The sequence below is a fragment of the Ceratosolen solmsi genome, unplaced genomic scaffold, assembly GCF_000503995.2.
Source record: "Ceratosolen solmsi marchali unplaced genomic scaffold, CerSol_1.0 scaffold54, whole genome shotgun sequence".
NCBI lineage: Eukaryota > Metazoa > Arthropoda > Insecta > Hymenoptera > Agaonidae > Ceratosolen > Ceratosolen solmsi.
Genome location: NW_011948462.1, coordinates 17,484 through 34,956, shown reverse-complemented (window position 1 = coordinate 34,956; position 17,473 = coordinate 17,484). Strand labels below are relative to the sequence as shown.

The 17,473-nt window shown below is 30.2% G+C and overlaps 1 protein-coding gene across 1 annotated transcript; it reads left to right on the top strand.

Annotated features, from left to right (window-relative positions):
• Positions 1-1,377: 1,377 nt before the first annotated feature.
• Positions 1,378-15,409, top strand: shaker (potassium voltage-gated channel protein Shaker; the record flags this gene model as incomplete). The annotated part of the gene is made up of 5 exons (XM_011505524.1): positions 1,378-2,026; positions 3,794-3,923; positions 11,250-11,440; positions 11,524-11,697; positions 15,213-15,409. Coding segments are annotated over 4 exons (1,137 nt in total), but the record flags the coding sequence as incomplete, so codon positions are not given.
• Positions 15,410-17,473: the final 2,064 nt, after the last annotated feature.

The following is a 17,473-nucleotide window of genomic DNA, read 5'->3' as shown; positions in this document are numbered from 1 at the left end:
CCCGCAGTGCAGCTTCGGTTACAGTGACGTCTCAATACTTAAATCCAGAGGACAGATCTGAATACAACGACATTTTATACAGAAATTGTGGTGCTTTAATCTAGAATACAGTTCCGTATACAGAAATCAGTGTAGTGGCTTCTTGCAGTTCAGCGTGTCTCCTCTTAGTTAACTTAAGAAAGTGCGCGAAGCAAGTGCCCAGATTTTGCGCTTCTTGTAGTCGTGTATGTTCTTGTAATGCAATCAGCACTCTTGACTGCTTTTAATTTTTGCGCACTTGAAAATTGACCGTGTATTAATTATAACGGCTTCACTATTGACGTAACTGAGTAACTAGCTTATAGCTGTAAGTCTGGCTGAATGATATTACAATGAGTGCCTACAAGCCTGTTAAATACACATACGAAACTGAAGGCTTGTTCGTTCCATGGTGGCTCTGCTAAGAGATAGCGACTGTTCCATGGCGGTCCTGCCAAGACAGACCGTGATGCAGTCATGGCATCTTTACTGAGAGAACGAGGCTCGTCCTGTGCTTCCTTAAATATCCGCATAGCAGCTGATTTAGCTGGCAACAATGCATAGGTGTTGCTAGGCCGAAAGTCTTGCATGATGTCAGAGACTAAAGCTCTAGAACCTTCAAGAACTCCAGGAAAACAAGTTGCTATGCGGAAACTAGATAAACATTACGGGACGTTCGGAATTTTAATTTGGAACTTTAATTTTAATTTACGTTAGAAATCGAAATTTCGGTGTCAATATTTACGATTTCGCGAGCTAGAACGATTACAAATTTCAGAGAATTAATTGTCTTGGAAAGTGCTCCAATCCTAAACAAAATGAGTAAACGAAAGCAAACATTGTAAAATTAATCCTTCAATTTGACACTTGATTGAATAATGTAATATCAATTTCAACATTTTATTCTAATCTTTTAAATAATGAAACCTTAAAATTCAATACTTTTAAATACTAATTATTGTCAGTTCATGTACTATTATCGTAACTATATATTATATCAAATATTTTAAATAATAGAAATAAATTGATTAAAAACTTATTATTAATAAACAAATTTATTATACAAAAATAGAATAAAATTTATACAATATAGCCAATAGTATAAATATAAATTGAAAGTAATAAATATTTAATTGTAAATACATCTTTTTTAAATTTTATAACATACATAATAAATAATAAAATGTGATTTTTTTACAAATTATTGCTTGGAAAAATTTATAATAAAACATATAAATTATAAATATTCAATAACTTGTAATAATTTAAAAAATTTTCAGAATAATTTTATCATACTTATTAAAAAAACATATGTACACATATGTGTTATGATATTTTCATAAAATTAATTTATAATATTTTAGAGAAGACGAAGGTTTTATTAAAGAAGAAGAAAAACCGTTACCATCCCATGAATTCCAAAGAAAAATCTGGTTATTATTTGAATATCCTGAAAGTTCACAAGGAGCACGAGTTGTAGCTATAATTTCTGTATTTGTTATACTATTATCAATAGTTATTTTTTGCCTAGAAACCCTTCCGGAGTTTAAACATTACAGAGTATTTAATACTACTACTAATGGTACGAAGATCGAAGAAGATGAAGTACCAGATATCACGGATCCATTCTTCCTAATAGAAACAATATGTATTATATGGTTTACATTTGAATTATCAGTGCGCTTCCTAGCTTGTCCAAACAAGTTAAATTTCTTTCGTGATGTAATGAATATTATCGATATAATTGCAATAATACCGTATTTTATTACTTTGGCTACTGTTGTAGCTGAAGAAGAAGATAAGTTAAATTTGCCAAAAGCTCCAGTTAGCCCACAAGACAAAAGTACGAATCAAGCAATGTCACTTGCCATTCTTAGAGTCATTCGATTAGTCAGAGTATTCAGAATATTTAAACTATCCAGACATAGTAAAGGTCTACAAATCCTGGGTCGTACACTGAAGGCATCAATGAGAGAACTTGGCCTTCTCATATTTTTTCTCTTCATTGGTAAATATAATATTGTAAAATTTATATTTTAAAAATCAAATGTTAATATTCAAATTTACTAGTAAATATTATTCATTCTTATATAATAGATGCATAAAAATAAGAAAAAATCACTTATATTATCTTAAAATTCTAAATTATTGCTACGTTTTAAATAAGAAATATTTATCACATTTTATAGTTAATACATATCAATAATAAAGAAATTAGAATTTAAATATAAAGATTTTTTACGAAATATATGAAATTTATGTATAACATATATCATCCTTATAAAATATAGAATTTTCTATTTAGTTAAATTTTTTTATTTTTCATATTTATATCTTCTACTCGAACATTTTTATTTTAAAGTAACTATTGTTCTTGATAAGTAATAAGGATTTAATATTATCTTATTTTTCTACTTTTCTTGTTTTATTATATCATACATTTATATAGATTGGTTATTATATATATGAAATTTTTATCTATATTTTATTTTTATTTTTATTTTCTATAACTGTTTTGATCTTTCTGTTTTGATCAGATCTCTTATTTCATATATAATGTTATATGATATATGGAACAATTAAAAAAGAATTATAAGTTCACCTGGAAAAGAAAAAAAAATTCTTAAATGATACTGAAGATTATCTATTCGTTTATTAAAACCAAAATAAAAAACAATTAAGAAAGAGATATAGATATTAAGAACCATGTTAAGACAAATAAAATTCTCTTGATAATGGAAAATAGTAGATTTGATATTATGTAGTTTCATAGATCAATATCACAATCAATATCACTTATATGTAGAATTTGTTAGCATAGATATAATAAATCAATTTTATTATAGTTATTTACTTTACTATTTACTTTATTAAGCATTATTTTATTGACAAAAGTTTAATTTTGTGGAATATTATTAAAGTAAGTGTAATATATAAGACTGTGTGAAATGTAAATAAATATTTATAAGTTTATTACAAATGAAAATGAATAAAAATATGTAATTTCAGATGATTACTTGTAACGGAATTTGTGAAAATATATGTAAAATAATTTTGATTTGTCAATTTATTGAATTATGTTACTATGAAAAAAGAATTATTTAAATATCAGTATAAATTCAGCAATGCTTTATTAAAATGCTGTTTTTAAATATCATTTCAATTATAATATAATCTTTAAAAATAAATCTTGTATAAAATAAATATTAATTAGTAATTGTTACTAAATATAAAACTAAAGTCATCAACTACAAACTAACTAGTAATTTTAAATACATCCATTGTACTTTAAGCAAGGAGAAGTGGCCATTTTATTACCAGATATAGTCAAGGTTATCTGCTAAACATTAAACATTTATTAGCTTTACAACATAATTAAATAATTAACATATATTTTACTGTATGAAATGTATACAACAAATATAATTTGTTTATTGATAATAAAAAATAAATACATTTATTACCAATATACCGATAAAGTAAATTTTTTCTAAAAATTGATTAAAAGATAATTTGTATAATATAATTATAGATATATAAAATATGGGATAGGAAAAAAACTACCAACAAAAAGTTAGATTAAGAAGTATAATATAATATTTAAGGAATTTTTAATTTTTGTTAGTTTTTTTTTAATTTTTTTTTAAGAAATATCCTAATCGTAATATTATTATATAAAATATAGAATGCATTGAAACTAAAATTCGCATATGTCTATATATATATATTATATAAATTTTTAATTATGTAATAGACACAATGTTTTTTTTTGCAGGTGTAGTTCTTTTTTCATCTGCTGTCTATTTTGCTGAAGCTGGGTCTGAAAATTCCTTCTTTAAATCTATTCCTGACGCTTTTTGGTGGGCAGTTGTTACAATGACAACAGTTGGATATGGCGACATGACGTATGATGTACTCGCTTTTAATGTAACTTTAGAGATAATTTTATGTAGATCAATTATGATAAAGATTATAAAATCCATTATATGTATAGTATATATATTTTTTCATTTTATTTGCTTTAACAACGTTATTTCAGTGTTCACTACTCATCATATAGTTATCCTTGATTGCATGAAGTCGCTTCTAATTATTTACAGAAAAAAAAATTCTCATGCATATATAACTCTGAAATTGTCATACGAAAAGAAGAACATTTCTTACGATTCATTTGATATTATATCGATATTATTTGAGTTGTATTTTTCACTGCCTTTTTTATTTTCGATTTCATGTATTCATACTTAATAGATAATCAACGCAGATGTTTTATATGTTAATATTCTTTTATTTTTTAACAGTGCTTTATTAGCACAATAGAACCATTAAATATAATTAAAAATTTTAATATATATATATTCAGTAAATTATAGCTGAGAATAAATATATTCAAACATACATATATATTAAATGAATTTAGAATAAATACTTAGATAGAAATAATTTAGAATAAATTTCATATTAATAATTCTTTTAAAATTTCTTTTAACTTTTAAATCTTTATTAACAAAGTATTATAAAACAAACTATTGTTCTGTATTGTCATTCTATTGAAAGGTATACAAAAATTAATTAGAACAACTACATCTATTCCAAGATTATGAATAAAACTTAGTCTTGTCGGTTATAAACAAATTTGGATACTCTTAAAAGCTATTTTTAACTTTCCTATGTATGTCTATATGTTACACTCTATGTAATTATGATTGCGTTTTCTATATTTTCTTTTAATAATACATTGGCTTCAGTATTATAAAGATAGCTGCGCTATGGCAGCTGTAGCATTAAATTGCAAGAAATTTATATATTGGATTAGATAAAAAAATATTTTAATTAAATGAAATTAGTAAAAATGAATATAGTTAAAATTAAATTATGCAAAAGGAATTATGTACGCACACAAATTTTTAAAGGTAAAGATAAATAGTAAAAAAGGAAATGATAAAAATATTATATTCGTTCTAATTAGTAAGCAAATTAATTTTATCATGTAGTAAACATATAAAATAATTTAATTAATATTTAATCTATTAAACTAATTACTGTAAAATTAAAAGCTCTTGCTACGGATAAATATAAAATTCTTATTATTTCACAATTAATATTTTACAGAAATATAACAATATTGTGTTGTATGTACAAGCTATAAATTTGTATTATAATTTTGTATATTTTTTACAATGATCTTCCAATTTCTAATGCACGTGCGTCACATATGTATTAGTCAAAAATATTAATAATAATTTTGTACTTGATTAAAACACGTTACTCTCTTCATGTACAAAATGTTTTCGCTGTTCCGGTTTGCGTTACCAAGACCGGTTCGAAGGATACAAATTGATGCCGTTGACAACTCAGAGATCACGGATGTTATGTGATAGCAATAGCAGAAGAAAGGTCAAAGTGGAAGTGAAATTATAATAATTCAATATAAATATCATTGGTTTATATGCTGTTTATTCTGTTATTTATCCGATTACAGGACGTTGACTAGTATTACTATTATCAATTACTGAAAATTCTTGTGGGCACAGAATGGCGCGAAATTTGATTCGTTGACACTCGCGCTGTTCGTGTGAGCACGTTGAAGTTGTGTAATTGTAATTTTTTGTAATGCAGTGCGTCACATGTAACTGTTGTTAGTTAGAATAAACTCAGGTAGTAGCAAGCGTACCTTAGTCCTGATATATAATATTCTGATATACAATATACTGCAATAGTTATTCAGTTGGAAGTAAGAGTTTGAAAGGCTTTTACCTCCTGAGGATACTGCTATGTATTGCGTCTGCTATGAGCGTTAAATGGCACGCTGAGTAGACTCGTAAGCGTCAGACTTTGAACTAAGATGAGGGTAAGCCGGCAAGACTCGCATCAGCTAGCGCGAACTTGGCGCGGAGTTTGGAATTATTCCGCACTGTCTCTCTGAAGAGTAATCGACTACGGATTCTCTAAATATTAAAAAAGAAACCAGTACGGACTTATCAGTATGGAATACAGACTAAAGAATCTAGCCCGCCAGAAGTTTCAAAACGCATCGCACCATGTATTTGCTGGCAAGGTGATCACGCATTTACATCATATCAATAGTTCATAGACTCGCCAGTAAGAGAAAGGAAGACTTTCGTATCCGAAAAGAGCCTATGTACCATATGCCTGCATTATCATCCAACGGTTCTATTACACGAACTTGGTTTGTAAATCTTGTAACAAAACCTGTTGCAAAGCCCCAGATAATTCCAATGATAGTTCCTCCAATAGCTACAACGAAAAAAGATATAAATCCGGATAAAACATCTGAATATGAAATTCTGTGAGGGCCCATTTCACTATAAGTTTCAAACATGTGATATAAGACCTGAAAATATAACAAAGTTAAATAATTTATAAAAGTATTTATTTATTAGATTAAAATTTTATATTTATTCACAATGTCAAATTAACTACATATTTAGTATAATTTTATGAAGATTCTTGAAATATATATATATTAATATTAATTTTAAAATATTTCGCTCTTTTTCATTATTTAAAAGTATATTCTTATAAATTTTGAAAATTCTGGTTTATACAAAAAAACTATAAGTATTCGTAAAATTATTAAATATTTTTAATTCTAAAGATAATTACTTTTTTATGTAGGTTTTCTTTATGTTGGTTATACATTTTATATATCCAATAATTCAGTCACATATAGCGTAGATTTATACAACTGTATAATTATATTTTAAATGGAATAATGAGTAAAACATTATTTTAAAGGTACTACTGATATTAAACTAAAATTAAAATTTATTTAAATAAGAAAAGAATTAATAGTATATATAAATATAAAAATTTAGTATTTAATGAAACTTAACAATAATTCTCGAGGCAATAATAGAAAAAGCCAATTAATCGTTGCATGATACAGTCAGTGGATGCTGATTGGTGTAATTAAATAAATGGACTGCTACCGGTCAATGTTCATATGGAAGCGTTTAGAAAATAATACTCTGATACTTTACTCTCCATCCATTATTATGAATGGCACTAGATTTTACGTTCGAATAAAATATAATGTATATTAGTATCAAATTTCTTAGCAAATTCATTACTTAAATGTACACAATTCATGTTACAAAACAATGATAACTTCCTAAAGGCATCTCACAGCTCATTGCACACTTACTTGTAAATTTATGTAATTGATTGAGCTTATTCCAAACTTATTAAATAGACTTAAAACTCTCAGTTTTATATTAGATTTAACCGCATTTAAAAAGATATAGTTATAGAACCGAAAATTTAGCTATGCCGTATAAAATGAAATCTGTCGTCTAAATTTGTATAAAAAAACGTAACGTATAACAATGTTCGAATTAAATCTCTACATATGAGTAGATGTATATATATATATATATATATATATTTAAAAGATAATGATCAAGTTCATAAAATTTATTATTATTGAATTAACGAAAAAGCTCACAGTATCGAGTTTATTATGCAACTATATAATCATTTACATTATTTACATTTCTATTAAATTGAAGAAAGATGTAAGATAAGTTCAGCACAGCAGTAGTTTATTATGAGTTACCGTGAATATTTATTGTTATAAATAATTTAAGATACGATATAATTCTATATACAGAATTTATCGAAAAAAAAATTACCATAATGTACCATATGTCTGCATTATCATCCAAAGGATCGATGCAAGAGAAACAGCAGTTGCAAAAGATGTAAAAGGCGACACCACACCTTATTACACGAAGATAGTAAATCAAAGGCAAGTAAAAAATCCAATAGCTCATCACCGACTATCATCAACACCTCTAACACCACTACCTGACGAGAAGGTGCAGTCGTCACTCTATCAACACCACTAAGATTACCTACCCTGTTGGCCACTGCCATGACTAAAGTTAGCTCACCATCGACCACGGTAGAAGCACGTCTTTTAATTGACAATGGCTCGGAAGTTACGTTCGCTACAGAAGATCATGTAAAGAAGCTCAATTCACCACACCCAAAACCCATTCTTTCATTTATTATTAATGAAATTGTTATTGCAAACTATAAGAGTGTACAATTGAAAGGCGATTATTATCTTATTTTTATTCAAAAGTTTCGTAAGGAAACATTCGAACATAATTATTAAACAAAAAATTACAAATTATAAATTCCAAGTCCCGTTTCTATATACAAGTATCTTTAATATTAAAAATTTTAAAAAGTTTCGAATAATCTTCACGTACGTAATACCTGTAAAGCATTCAATTTATTATCATTAATTCTCATTTGTAACGAGCGCTTAAAAATGAGCCTGTTACTTTTAATATTCATGTTAATTGAAATTTTGAATCAATCTTACTAATTGTTCTGCGCAAGGTTAATACTGATTGCGAGCTCTTTATTATCGAAACCATATAAACACATTCTGTCTAAAAATAGAGTACCGGGCTAGGAGGGCCAAATATCTACAGTTAGATGAAACTCCCAGATGGTTGATGGAAGGATTGCGGGCAAGTGGACAGAATAGTGCATATATTCAGTAATAAATAGTTTCGTTAATCGTTGTCGTTTATTACGATAATTGCATTAGTTGTGTTATAATGATTTTTAGGTGATGTTTGAATGTTTTTGTTTCTTGAGTTTTGTATTACTATACTCGTGAAAATACTCGTGAACAACCATTTCTATTATTCTTCGCGCTACAGACGTAGTCATTGTTTTAAATGCAATAAACGACCCTTCTTATTTGACAAAAAGAGCGCGGCGAGTCTGTTTATGAGAGAATATTTCGAGAGTTAAAGTATTTGAAAATAATTGAGTGAAAAACATTTCCTAAAATCCCCACCCCCCCCCCCCCCCCCCAATTTCGCTAAGTCCCGGAGAGGAGCAAGCCTTCCATATGAAGGCGCTGCCGCCAGAGACACTCATTTCGATATTGTCATTGTCTAAGCCTAATTTCTTCGGAAGTGGGAAAAGAGGCGTGCCCTGATTGGAACTCCCTGGACTCATGGCGAGAGGTGTTAAAGGTGGGGACAACACAGCAGCAAAGGGCTATCTGTGTGGGGAAGTCAAGTCAGAAGGGAGCTCTTACTTATGGGTAAAGACTAATGACCACTGACCAGAAGGAAGATACATCAACCATCCTGTACTACAGTCGACGAGCGTTGACGCTATCACCTTCATACTATACGAAAGGGCCGGACTACCATTATTAGAATCAAAGAAACAAAATGTATCCACTAGAAAGTCAAGGGTTTCTATATGAAAATAATCATATAATGAATATATTTGTTTTTAAAAACAAGCTTGCATCATATATAAATAAAAGAAGGCGAAATAGATTAATATTTACATATAATGCAAGAAATACATAGAAAAAAATATAAAACTAATTATAAGAAGAGACAAAAAATATGCATGTTAAAATGAACAAATAGAAAAACAAGAAGTAAGAAAACGGAAAAGGTAAACATAAAATGAACCAAATTAATTACGGAAGTATATGAGGGATAAAAAATAGAAAAAAATAATGTACAATGAAAATAACCATGTGTTCGGAAAATAATTCCACAATTCAACTTGTCAGCCAAACGTGCAATAATTAACTTAGAACAAAAAATCCACTAGATGTTATGTGGGGTTGCCGGGCAAGTAAAGGGTGAATGCACTGATTAATAATAAACACATGTCTTTATTATTTCTGTTTATTTGAATTAATTTAAAAAAGGTGAATAACAAAAGAACTTGTATTTCTTGATAATCTTGTGGTGTTGAAATATATTAACTATGTATGAAGCAGGCTATAATCTATTGAATATTATTACTTGAGGTTATGGTTGTTATGGTGCGTTGATTGAACGTGGCACTGTTGGCGGGTTTTATTTAACACGTGTGCAGTCGCTTCTAATGTTAGTCGTAAGAGCGCCAAAATAGAGGTTATGCGAAGCTGTGCGCCATGTGACGGGAACAGTTTATTGTTGGAGGGATTAATAGCCACAGTGGCGTTTATAGCTGGTCTTGCGCTAAAGTATGTCCGGGAAGCTTGCGAAGTTGGACATTAATTCGTCCTTCTTTGCTTAAGCTGAGAAATCAAGAGTTTATACTAGCTGTAAAGACTGAGACTTCCTGATCTCCAATCGAGATTGCAAGTGGTCAGGTCCTATGCAATTTAGTCTTGATGAGATTAATTCAACGGTATACTAATTCACAATCGTAGAAAGAACTTCATATTAAAACTCAGCTAAAGTCACTTGTCTCTCCGGTCCTCCTCCGTGAGAGTACGTCGTGACTTATCCTGTACTGTAAGAAGTATTTGGAAAGAGTAAGTGTTCGTATCGGTACATTACATTTTTCTATCTTAAACGCTTCACTGGTCCCACTCCGCTAGGAACTCCTTCTTCTATTAATTAACCAATCAGAGGTCGTTCTAAGGCAGCACAATAGATTATGCACGCCTTCATCTCCACTTCCTTCCGAGTTCATTTCCGAATATGCTAATCAGAGAAGTGTCGGAAGTGGGGAATTTTTGATATTGGTCATCTCTTCTTGATTGCTTCTCCCTTCTCTTGGACTTGGCTAGATGAAGGGTCCTCTTGGGCGTGGTCATTTTCGGAGGCGACCGACCAGATGTGACTCACACAGAAAATAATCCAGTCCAATAAGTGTTGTCTTAATGAGTCTAAGTGGACGTGCGATTAATACAAGTTGTCGCACGTTCGGGATTTTTGGGTTGCAATGAATTTAAGAAATGTTTTGTACTCGATATTTCATGTATCGAGTGATATTCGTTTGGAATCTACTCAAGGGTTTTTCCCAGCAATAAACCTATTTGTTTCACTGCTCTGTGAAGCAAAGGCACGTTCCACTGGAGTTTTCCAGATGTTTTATGACACTAGTACAAATAATTATGAGCAGAAAAGTTTAAATCCTAATATGAATTTTACGATGTTGCTTGCCAGATGTTTTATTGCATTTTAAGCGTTCTCGCATTCTCAAACAACATGTACCTAAACATACTTTGTAATTTCTCGAAAATGCATGCTACTATAATATGCGTATATCTAAAAAAAAATTTTAAATTCCTTACAATTTTTTAATAAACACATATTATTAATTAACTAGAAGCAGAAAACTGCTCTTGCGAAGTTATAAAATTATTCGATTTAAATAAGTATATTTATTTTACTATATATATAAAAATTTTATTTCTTATAATATACAACTTTTTGTTTCAGTCCTGTGGGTGTCTGGGGAAAAATTGTTGGTTCTTTATGTGCAATAGCTGGTGTTTTAACAATTGCATTACCAGTACCAGTAATTGTTTCAAATTTTAATTACTTTTATCACCGAGAGACTGATCAAGAGGAAATGCAATCACAAAATTTTAATCATGTAACTAGTTGCCCATATCTTCCAGGTACTTTGGGTAAGTTTTTTCATTTCTTTGATATATATATATTTAATTTTTTAAACTAAACATGATAATGAGTATTAAATATATCATTATAGGCCAAACTATGAAAAAGAATTCAATGTCAGAATCATCGTCTGATCTAATGGAACTAGAAGAAGGTATTTTATTAAGACGCTCAGATGTTATAAAGAAATCAATCTGCAATCCTCATTACAATAATAATATACATCTTGCCTGTATAAGTATTGAGACTGATGTCTGACTAAACGGTAATTTTATTTATATTCTTATTTTCATCATTGATAATAATTCATAAAAATATTTATTTAAATATTAACAGCAACATTCATTTCATTTAAATATATTTCTAAAAACTGTATATTTCTATTCAGAATAGTATATCGACCGATTGTTTAATTTACATACAATAGTTTTTCACATCTTATTACATACGTGATTGTTAATGTTTATTTGATAAAATATTTATAATAAATTTATTATCTCCTGCAATAAAAAAATTCTTTACTTTACAATTATATATTTTTTCTTCATTTTATCACTAATAAATAAAAAATAATAAAATTCATAAAAAGTTTAAAAGATATCTTTTAATTTCAACAAATATTTCTTTTCTTACTATTGCCACGTAACATTTTATTAAAAAAATTTTTTTTAGTAGACTACCGAATATGTGGCCACGTATCGTCATCACAGTATATACTAAAACACTGAGCCGTAATAACAGTTAAGTGAGCGCGAGGTAGATTTACAATGAGCGTATAAGTCTTTTGAATACGCGCACGAAGCCGAAGGCTTGATAGTTCCGTGGCGGCTCTACTGAAAATACTGACCGTTCCATGTCAGTCCTGCTGAGGGCAGACCGAGACTCGTGTGCCATGGCTTCTATTGGTAGATGATTAGATCGGTTCACTATGGTCGGTAAACTCCAGTCGGCTCGCGGCAAGATGTTCGGCAAAAGATGTTTGGCAAGAGAGCAAGGCACGCCGCGTGCTTGCCTTAATATCCACGCGGCGGCTCTCTTAGCTGATAACAAAGCATCGTCGTTGTTGTACTGGAATATTACATGAGGCGCAGAAAGAAAAGTCTGGATGTTTTGAGAATTTGACGAAAGAAAAAGTAAGGCGTAATAACGTTAGAGAATTTCGGGCGATGTTATTACCCGAAGACCATGTAAACATTGCGGGCGATTTGAAACAAAAAAATAACAAGTATACGAAAAGTCTCGTCCAAAGTGTTTACAGAAATCTGAGATCTAAAAGGCTGTGATGCCGACAATCGACGGTCTTGGAACTTGCTTCAATCCCGAAGACTAATAATAAATAAATATAAATTTACCAAATACCATTACGGATCACCTCATGTAACTTAAATAGCTGATTTTTCATCTACCTCCATGATGTGACAACTTAATTTACCTTTTATAAATTGTCCAAAAATTCAGTTATAATTTATATAGATTACCTTACTTTATTGTGTTTCTCAATTAAAATTTTTTTTAATTTTTTTTTTAATACAATTAAATTTTAGGCTACTTGACTACGATAATGAAAAAAGAGTTATCTTAGTTAATATAGTTGTTAATAATTATTATGCAAAAAGAAAAAATGTTTATAATCAATATACTTTCATATATTTGAGAGTATTTGTATATATATATATATATAAGTTGCTGATTGTCACATATATTCTAAATCCATTATGTGGATTTCAATGTTTTTTACCTTTTTGTATACAAAGTTTTATACTATAAGTCGTATGATTTCGTGTGAAGTGTTCGAGATTCAGAGAGTCTCTCAAATGTTATCATTTCAGAAAAGATCCCAACGACTATCATTTCAAGAAATTATTTAACGGTCATAACTTCTACGAAAATTCTCCAACAGTTGTTGGAGGTTCAGAAAAGTCGGTATATTTGATATGAAACACGTGCACAATCACTTCCATTGTTCTTCGCACCACATTCGCGCCCATTGTTTCGAGCGTAATGATCGACCCTTTATTGTCAGCTAACAAGGATGCCACAGGTATAGTTAGGCGAGATTATGAGAACTTTTTGAGAGTGTAAGACATATAATCATAACCAAGTCGTCAAACATCTCCGAAATGGTCATTGTGGCTAAACATCTCGTAAGGTCCGAGTCATTGGTTATCTGGAAAAATCCAGCTCATTAGGCATCCGGCAATAGTCGTCACACGCAAGGTATACGATGTAACAAGACACAACGGATCCATTATTATGCAGTCGACCACATGATGCGGCTTATACAAGGCAAACGGCGACATTTAACCAGGAGCTGCTCTCGGCAGGAAGTCCAAGAAAAGCGTGAGATTTCTAAATGATGGCTCTGTCGCTAGAGACGCTACTTAAGCGTTCCTAGGACTCTTCAGTTAAGAGCTCCTCTCGACGCGAAGTCCAAGACAAGAGTGAACATCCTAGTTGAAAGCTCTGACGCTATAGGCGCTCTTGCCAAAGTGGCCACTGTCGAAGCCAACCTCTCTCGGAGGACGTAAGACTGAAGTCAGAGGCACGCACACTCAGTCGTGCCGCCGAGATCAACGTGCTCCTATTGGAGAAAACTAAGGCAAAGGCGTTCCTTGAGAAAGGAATTAATGGCAGAGGCCTTAAAAGTGGGGACAACTAAGATACAATCGCTGTCTACATGGAGAAGCCAAGAAAGAAGGGGGTTATCATTAAACGGTGATAAAGTAGTGAATAATTTTGAGTAACACACCAATAGAAGGAAGATACATCAACCCTCCTGTGCTACAGTTGAAGGGTGTTAGCGTTATCTCCTTCATACCACGAAAGCGCCAGACTACCCAAGATACACTCCCTCACTTGGAATGTGAATAATGGTGAACTACTCATCCCAGGATCAGATCAAGGGTACTGTACTACTGTCAGTACACAAAGTATGTGCGACCTAAATTATTAGCAGTTCTTACAAGATTAGTATGACGTTATTATTAATAGCACAAATCACACTCAATAATAAGGAGTGTGCATAATCAGTTGCTGATCATTACAAGATCAATAACAACATCAACATCTCAAGGAAGCTACTCGAGAAGACAACTTATTTAACACAAGACCAGTTATAAGCGACTGCAAGAACGTGACCGAATATAGCGTATTTTCTTCCAATATATATATATATAAATCCAATCAAAGAATAGTGTAACTGTAAATAAACCGTATTTTCGAAGAAACGCATAATGTATTTCTATAGCCCATCCACTTAACTCCTTTCCAAGCATCCTCAATGGCGGGCGGTAAATTAAAGCTATTGAAAAATTGGAAGTTCGAGCCAAGAAGTCAAAGAGTTTCGGAAAATAAAATTATTATAAAAATTATTATTCATAAAGTAAAATTATTTATTCATAAATTTTATTATTTTTCAATTTTAAAGAAAAATAAACACCTATAAAAGTCAAACAAATAATAATCAAAGATATATATAAACATGTATTGAAAAATGTTTACTAATATATCACTGTTCGGATTTAAACCTTTCTTTTGTTTGAAATTCATGGGACTGCTTCAATCCCGAACAATCACATATTATTTTTCTATTAGAAAGCATTATAGAATAATGAATTAATGGTCTGCTGAGATTTTAATAGTATGCTTGATTAAAAATAAAATGGTTCCAAACAAAAGTTTCAAAAATTTATCTGAAAAATTATAAAAATTAAATATGTAGTATTATATTATATTTCAAAAATATAAATACATTACTTTTATTTTTTTTAATAATTTCAGGACTGGAATGGATACATATATGCTGATAATCTATTATAATAGTGTCAACTTTCTGCAAAGTACCTGATAATAATAAAAGGTCTTTATACGTGAATACATAATTGGATATAGGCCAAGTATCTTCTATGCACGTATTAAGAGTTGAAACAATTACATTATGATCAAGATTGAAAAAACTAATATAGTAAAGTGTTGAAGATACATAATAAATTCTAATTTATGATAAAAATAGCTTTAAAAATTCTTTGTCGCACTACCACCGAGTTCAGTGTTCAACTGTATCTGTAATATTACAATTTATCTTTTTAAAATTGAAAGTGGAAATGAACAAGCTTATTAATGGGAATGATCTTTATATGTCAATTTTAATAACTAAGCTTATTTATGGTAGATTTCTTAATAAATAGGAAACATAAACTCATTGCCAATTAAAGTATAACGTCCAGATAGGTTTCAATATAAACTAAAGTTTTTACAAATAAGTATGCATAAAATATTTATCCTTCTTTTATCAGTATCTATTATACAAATAAAAAAATAATACATATGTGTAATAGTGTAAAATATTTATATTGTATTTAAACAAATTATTTGAATCATTTTTGTAATTAGACATTTAAGCAATGAAAGATATGCCTTATTTAAGTATTATATAGATAATAGTATAACATGTAAAAATGTTGATAATTCGCTGGATGCAACAAATCCTATCTTAAATATATAAATTTATCACAAACCTTGTAAAATATTATTTTATTTTTTAAAAATGTGTTAAAAAAAATTTATTTCCAAAGAACTATCCATAAAAATAGTTTTATATATAAATAAAGACTAATGATTTATAATTATAATCGTGCTAGATCACAATATCGTAAACATTAATTCCGAAATTTCTCAATCATTTTAAAACCTTTGCTTGCGAACGTTCTGTAATATTTATCTTGTCCCCGCATAGAAACACCTGTCCATTTTTGCCATATAATCAAACTCGCTCGAATATTTAAAGCAAGCCCGCGACGAAGTTCACTTCCTTACTTGAGCTACCTAGGAGGGAACACGCTGTATTACAACACATCACTACATACTATTACTGCATTCAGGATCAAGGCGCAACAACTTCTGTACTACATCTGCTCCAAGACGCCACTGCACGTTGTATCTCTATAAGTACCATACTATGCACTACCAAGACACATTGAGGTATTCAATCATTTTTTCATATTTTTATACATCAAAAGCAATTAAAACATCAATACGTGGCACTATACAAGGAATATCCAGAGATTTACGATCTCTCGCTTCTCAGTGTAGTAATCCTCCACCAAACGCAGAACACCAAGAGGCCCCGAAGATTTACAACCTTCAAGCTCGATTTGCAGTGCATACTACCTGCATCTGTAAAACCACTAAGGAACGATAAAATCTCAACGATTCTCACCATCAACCTAGAATGATAATTGTGTATTTGTAAATTAAAATTCAAAGTAAATGTGTTGATTATTGAATTGAAGCATTAACCTCTCCACTTATTCACACTTTTCTACCAGTAAAATGGTGGACATGGTCTAATCCAACCATCTTGGTCCTTCGACCACGGGTGACTGGAATTCCAAACATTATCTCTCATCTGAATATTGCTGGTATTATTGTAATATATTTCACTGACTCTCTTTGGCTGGGTGCAACATACAGAAGAATTTAATGATATTATGTAATCGAAAATAATAAAATAAAAAGGTAAAAAATTCTATTCAAGTTTCTAGTGTAGAGGAACGAAAAAATCAAAATTGAATCATGGATTGAACAATAAAATAGTATAGCAAATATCTGAAAAAATAAAAAGCTCGAAGATTTTTACTTATTTTCGTGGAGAATACTTTTTAATGATAAAGATATAAGATCGCGGTAAGAAAATAAAGGCATATCATACAATAAAAAGTATAATATAGAATAAGTAATATTGTTCTAGAATGCGAGAACATTTTTCCTTTTTTTTGTCAGTGCAATAAAACATCTGGTAAGTAACATCGTAAAATTTGTATTTGGATTTCAAAACTTCGCTTGCTCAAAATTCTCACGTATTAGTGTCATAAAACATCTGGAAAAATAATACCATAAGCACAGGAAAACCTATAGTTTAGACATCTGCATTTTCGTTTCGCTCGGCAACTACATCAAGCATTACTGCAAGCGGAGTTCCTTCCCCTTCCCGCAGTCTACTAATTGCAATGCTGTCACCAGATGTGTCGGCGAACCCCCCC